Here is a 6862-nt window from a genome sequence, read left to right as displayed (position 1 = left end):
TAGCTGTTTACAAAACTCAAAAATGTGCCAGGGATTTCTCAGGGCATTTAGAAATGAGCTTCAAGAAATGTTTCTGGTAATGGAAGCGTAACTTGAACAGCTTTTAGTTCATAAGAGGACTACTTTGGAGGAGCAATATTCACTTGGTTATGTAAAATTTAGTGTGCTAAAATTAAAATCATTTATCACAGATGTTTAATCTTCCCATTGGATCTCTGCATGACTGGTTCTTTTTCTTCTGTCGAGTCTCAGTTCCTGTCAGAGAGGCCTTCCCTTACGTCCCCCATCCCCCCATCATCAAGCTGTTACATTTTTTTCATAGCATATATCACAGTCTGAATTACCTTGTTCATTTTTATTGTTTATTTACGGCCTTCCTTACCAGCGACATCCATTTAAAATGTAAGCACCATTAGAGAGGGGACCCTGTCTTACTGAATCCCAGTGCCTAGAATAGTGACAATAAATACTTGTTAAATAAGCAAATATTTTGACATATTTTTCCAAGCCTCCAAGCGTATCATACTCAGCCCAGAAATATAACCAAGCAGAAGACACTTTTTAAAAAGAAGTTATTTATTATACAAAATGAAACCTGAGAAAATAGAAAATCGCAACACATGGAGTAATAAAGGCATCAGTCTCATGCTCCACCGCCACCCCAGCAGCACAAATAAAACTGATTCCTAATCAGACACTTCTACCACCAATAATCTTGAGCCTGTTGCCCAATAATCTTGAGCCTGTTGCTGTTACAGAGCAAGTGGGCCCAAACCAGAGGAAATTCACATTGTTTGCTTTCTCTTCATATTGGTTCTGCTTTCTCTTGTGGAAATTCAGCATCTGGTTTACTGTACTCTTTTGTGAATACTTTTATGGTGATAGGATTAAAGGAGAAAGTCTGGGAAGCACTGTCCACAAAGCAGGCATGAGTCTCCAGCCACAATCATTCATAAACAACTGGCCCACTTTGTACATAAAAGTGCTAAAGGAATGCCAATGTGAACTGCTGTAATTAGGAGAGGTAAGGATGATTATACACTTTGCACTTACCCTTTTTATTGCACATAATGAAACTTGATTCCTAACCTTAGTTTGCACTTGAGTAATATGTATTTTGCACTATAAATCAGCACCTGCATTTAAGTAGATTGCAAGTTCAGAAATCAGAGTCCTGAATTTGACTTCCTTTGTGGGTTGCTATTTTTTTTTTAAGATTTTATTTATTTGGGGCGCCTGGGTGGCTCAGTCGTTAAGCGTCTTCCTTCGGCTCAGGTCATGATCCCAGCGTCCTGTGATCGAGCCCCGCATCGGGCTGCCTGCTTAGTGGGAGCCTGCTTCTCCCTCTCCCGCTCCCCCTGCTTGTGTTCCCTCTCTCGCTGTGTCTCTCTCTGTCAAATAAATAAATAATCTTTTTTTTTAAAGATTTTATTTATTTATTTGACAGAGAGAGAGACAGCGAGAGAGGGAACACAAGCAGGGGGAGCGGGAGAGGGAGAAGCGGGCTTCCTGTGGAGCAGGGAGCCCGATGTAGGGCTCGATCCCAGGACCCTGGGATCATGACCTGAGCCGAAGGCAGACGCTTAACGAATGAGCCACCCAGGCACCCCATCTTTTTTTTTTTTTTAAGACTTTATTTATTTGACAGAGACACAGTGAGAGGGAACACAAGCAGGGGGAGTGGGAGAGGGAGAAGCAGGTTTCCCCCCCAAGCAGGAAGCCTGATGCGGCGGTACTCGATCCCAGGACCCTGGGATCATGACCTAAGCCGAAGGCAGACGCTTAACGACTGAGCCACCCAGGCACCCCTAAGCAAACTTTCCATGCTGGTGTGAAGGGTATTTTTTTACTAAGAAATAAAATGGAAAAAGAACCACGCTGGCAGTAAAATCCAGCCCAAATTACAGCTCTCCTTGGCCACATCCTTAGATGTCACAGTATTAAGGGTGGGACCCATCTAACATACATACATACATACACATACACACACACACATACATCTGGTTGTAAATTAGTGTGTGTATATGTATGTAAAAGTACATAATTTAGAAACAGATAAACTGATAAGCTATGGAACTTCTCTAGTGATAATTCATTAATACTACATTACAACCAGAATAGCGCTAAGGTCCAAAGTATTCTTTTTTGTTCCACTGGCCCAGAAAAAGCTAACGGTCTCACTGCCCATTAAGCTTTATTTTCAAACCACAGCAATAAAAGGGTTTGGCTGTACCCCAAAATCTGCCTAACAGCTTTTTATTTAGCCAGCCACTTGTGGCTATCTCTTGCCTCACCTCCCCTTGAGGTTAGGACCTTAGGTGGGTTCCATCAAAATGTAGTCTCAGTAAGTACTATAAAGTTGTACAGACGGATATTGGTAATAGAATGAAGCTGGAATATTCATTCCACATAAAGTGAAAAATGCTACATAATATGAGGTAATTGCTACAACTATATTGCTGGGCTGTTTTTTCCAACATAATCTTCATGTCTCTTTGGGGAAAATGAGATTTAAAATTGTAGCATATAAAAATAATAAAAGAGAGTTCATTAGGCAGACAGAAAAGACCAAAGACCTATAAAAATCTGCAGTTTGATTTGCACTGGTCTATTTTAACATTTCAAAATCATTTAAATATCATTCATGTATATATATATATATATATATATATATATATATATATACATGAATGATATATATATACTCTGTCATCATTTCCAGCCTTAGTCTCTATCTCTAACCTAAAATAGGACAATTCATTAAATTGACATGGCATATATTAGCCATTGAGTCTTTCTGTTCATGAGAAGGAATTCCAGATACGCTCTTAAAAAAAAAAAAAAAGCAAACCAGCAGTAAAAAAAAGCTGTCAGACCTATAGCCGGTTTAATGCAGGGGAGAATGAATGTGGGGATGGTGGCAAGGCTACTGCATCTTCATCAGATACAGTGGACAACCAGGAAAGAAAAATCCATTTAAAATAAAAAGTTTGACATCAAAGGCAAGTAAATGATATAAAAAATACAACTCCAAGAACCAGAATACAACCCACCAGGAGTTTTGCTTCACCACCAACATAACAGTTTATAAAGCAGGAGATGAGGAAAAGAGATTAGGAAAGGTACTGAATAATGAAGAATTTAAGGAATAGCATCAAAGTTTTAAGACCGTAAACCTGACCCATCTTACCTCATTCTTAGACAAGTACCAAGGAGTTGTTCCAATCACAGTTGAGAGGATGGAATGGCTAGAAAAAGATGCAGATCTTTTAAAATTCTGTTCAATCAGCACTTTGAAACAAGTGGGTGTTTCAGGCTTTTGCTTCCCACTAATCCCAAGAACTGGAGGCTTCCATCTCTCCTTGAGGACAGGCCCTATTACCACAAGCTGAGACACTGGATACACATCATTAAAATAAAATATCAGTGGCTGAAACTGGAATTCCTTGAACTCATGATAAGACAGTGTTCATTAAGGTTGTGCAGCAGGTGCCCCTCATGTCCCATAGTAGAATAAGGACTTCCATCTCCTTAGCTCTACCAAGTTAAAGGCTCTTGCAAGGGTAATTAGAGATTTTGGTTCCTTTTCATGAAGATCTCATGTAGGTAATCCCAAAATTTCATCTGCTTTGTCTCATTGTTGTGGATCATGGCAGTGAGAGCTTCCCCCTGGTCCAGACCTTGCCAGTAATCTTGCAGCCACATCTCCTTCCAGCTGAAACATCAAAATGGGAGTTGGATTATGGAACCTCTGCACAGCTATGAGTCCTGCCTTCTCTGAATGGGGTCAAAGAAATCTTAAGCAGATACAGTAGTCTCTGGGACAGGGCTCTCCTTAGAAGGGAAGGAAATGTGAAATAAATCTAGTAGTAGTACAAGTGACAGTAAGCTGCAAACATGGTATCTATCACACAGCCCACCCCCAATGAGTTACACTTCCTGTCTTGCCCACTCCGGATTCCCAAATGTGGAAGGAGTTCAGAGGAAGGCAGGGCAAGGGCCAGACTATGGAACCAGAAGTCTGTAAGAAAAGCCACGGAGCTGGGCGCCTGGGTAGCTCAGTTGGTTAAGCGACTGCCTTCGGCTCAGGTCATGATCCTGGAGTGCCAGGATCGAGTCCCGCATCGGGCTCCCTGCTCGGCAGGGAGTCTGCTTCTCCCTCTCCCACTCCCCATTTGTGTTCCCTCTCTCGTTGTGTCTTTCTCTGTCAAATAAATAAATAAAATCTCAAAAAAAAAAAAAGAAAGGCCAGGGAGCCTCTTTAGATGGTTACCTTATAAGTTGCACCTCTATTTCAATAATCAAAATGAAGGTGCAGTGCTGTCCTATGTCTAGATAAAACATATATTCTTTTTTTAATGTTTTACACTTTTCTTCTACTAATTCGTAATACTATGTTCAGCATAAACTAGATACAAATTACTTGATGGAGGACTCCATTCCCAGAACCAAACTGTGTCAGCAGTGTATATAAACAGCCCTCTGCTGCCATCCACTGTGCAAGTCGGTCTCTGCAGGCCATTCTAGCAGTCTTTGCTTTCTTAAGCTTAATAATCTTTTTATCACCTCTCCCTGAAAAGATGTGGTTTGCTGCCAAGTGTCTTCAACATTTTCTCACCTCCCATGCTGACCTTGTTTCCCAGTGCACCACCTTTTGCCACTTACTGCAGTAGCTTCCTCACTTCTCTTCCAATTCACACTGCCCACCATTGTTCACTATTATCTATTGAAAGCAGTCCTATCTTGTTTAAAGCGAACGTATATAATTTATCATCCAAACCAGGGTACTTTTGAGAGTGAAAGGAGGTACTATTAATAATTATGCCAAGTTAACAGATGTAAACCCTACTGCAGACAAACCTCTCTCAAAATATCCATCTTTGTATTGCTCTTCCCCACCCCACCCTTTAGAAGGTGCTAAATAAAACACCTGAGTTGATTTTCAGGAGAGTCCAACTCCTGAGCCTGGTATTCAGGCTATGTATAGCCTGGCCCCAGTTTATCTGCCCAACTTTGTCTCTCATCACTTCCTCTGAACAGGCCCCTCTGCTCTGGTTAAAGCCTTTTCTGAATCACTACTGCAAACACTGCTCACATAAGCTGATCTTCATGTTGTTGCCTTGAATTATATTTTGCATCTTTTCCTGAGCTTTTTCAGTTTGTCTTATCTCCCCAACTAGACTCTTGACACCTTAAGGCAGGGTAAGCCCATGTCATCATTTCCTCATACACAATCCCTTCAGCACCTAGTACTAGTTCACTGCCCACAGCAAGCAAGTCAATCATTTGATTTGATGGCCACAGGGACCCCGGCTATCCTTACCTGTCATTCTCAGGAATCTCTTCCACACTGCCAAAGCCAGGTGTGGGCACCGGGCAGTCCATGTGTGAGGGCTGGGCAATGTGAGGTTCAGGGCCAGGGATGTCCCCAGGAGAGGCTGCGTGGGCTTTCTCGGCCTCCAGCCGAGCCAGTTCATGGTCACAGACGAAACACTCAAAACCATTGAGGTAGTTAGGCAGCAAAGGATCATTCACTCCCCACTCCCGATGCTTCAGACTATCCAGAAGGAACTGGTTGGTGATGCCCCCAGGTTGCTTATATGCCAAGTATTTCATGTATTCCTCATCATTCTTGTCCAGAAAGTCAATAAATTCTGCCAACTTCTGAGGTGACTCAAAGTCATCAATGAGGATGATGGAGTGATTGTTGGGCATCCAGTCCCTCACAGAGGGAGAGCCGCGATACACAGGCACAGCCCCGAGATGCATGGGGCGCCACAGTTTTTCTGTCATGTAGTCATCACAGATGGCATTTTCGAGGGCCAAGTGGAACTTGTAGCGAGACAAGAAGGCCAAGAGCTCTGGATCCTCGGTGGTAGCTGTGGCTGTGTCCTGTAACCGCGGAGTGGGCAGCTCCCGATTTTGCAGGCATTTCCCATAGGAGTCCACCTGAGCGGGGTAGAGTACGGCCGTCAAGTGGGTGCTGCATGTCGGCCTGGACGCCAGAAGTCCTGGCCTCAGCCGCACGCGCCCCCTCGCCCCCCCACCCCAGCCCCGGCCCGGCCCCACCCACCGGGATGAAACGCATCAGCTCGCGCACGTAGCGGTCCCGGTCCGCAGGCACGTCGCAGTGGGACTGCAGATAGAGCAGCGGCGCGTAGCCGCGACGGCGCCACTCCGCGCGCTCCTGTAGCGGAGGCGCGGCGCGGCGCAGGTAGGCGGTCCCGGGCAGCCACTGCAGCGGCAGCGGGTAGTCAGAATGGCGGCTGAAGGTGGCAGTGAGATTGAAGAGGCGGATGCCCGGACCGTGACTCAGCACGAAGTTGTTGAGGGGCGACTCCTCGTGCAGGAGCGCCCAGCTCTGATGTGCCAGGCGCGGCAGCGGCGCCTCCGACGCGCGAAAGTCAGTGCCGTAGAAGAGCAGCGCGCGCGTCCGCGAGTGCCCCCGCACCCGTCGGTCCCGGGACGCCACGCACGCACCGCGCGCGCACTCGATGCGCTCCGAGTCGCCAGGGAAGTGGGGAAATAGCCCTGGGCTCCACCACAGCAGCACGGGCAAGTCCACCGCCTCCTCCCTCCCTGGCCGGGGGGTCCCCGGACTGCGCGCCACCCCCACCGCGCCCAGCGCTGAGGGCGGCCGGAAAACCGCACCATCCCAAGGCTCCGTCCACTCCGCCTCCCCGCCCGTGTCCCCCTCAGCCACGGGCCCAGAGCCGCTGACCGCACAAACACTAAGCACGCCAAAGACGGCAAACACAGCCCTGCTGCGGCCCGCCGCCATGTCCACTGGCAGCTGCCCCCTTCCCCCCCGCCCCCAACTCCTCCCGGCAGCACCAGACCCCGCCCTGCGGTGAGTCGGGAC

At 46.4% G+C, this 6862-nt stretch overlaps 1 protein-coding gene across 1 annotated transcript; it reads right to left on the bottom strand.

The window, feature by feature from the left end:
• Positions 1–2156: 2156 nt before the first annotated feature.
• FUT11 (fucosyltransferase 11) lies at positions 2157–6796 on the bottom strand. Its single transcript, XM_035021801.1, has 3 exons — positions 6074–6796; positions 5324–5949; positions 2157–3715 (listed from the first exon to the last, which is right to left on the bottom strand). The coding sequence occupies exons 1-3, from the start codon at positions 6779–6781 to the stop codon at positions 3568–3570; spliced, it is 1482 nt and encodes a 493-aa protein (XP_034877692.1). The 5' UTR covers positions 6782–6796; the 3' UTR covers positions 2157–3567.
• Positions 6797–6862: the final 66 nt, after the last annotated feature.

The sequence above is a fragment of the Mirounga leonina genome, unplaced genomic scaffold (assembly GCF_011800145.1).
Source record: "Mirounga leonina isolate KUSES-001 unplaced genomic scaffold, KU_Mleo_1.0 Mir_114, whole genome shotgun sequence".
Classification (NCBI taxonomy): Eukaryota; Metazoa; Chordata; class Mammalia; order Carnivora; family Phocidae; genus Mirounga; species Mirounga leonina.
Note: the sequence above shows the minus strand (reverse complement) of the source record. Positions and strands in the feature narration are given on the sequence as shown.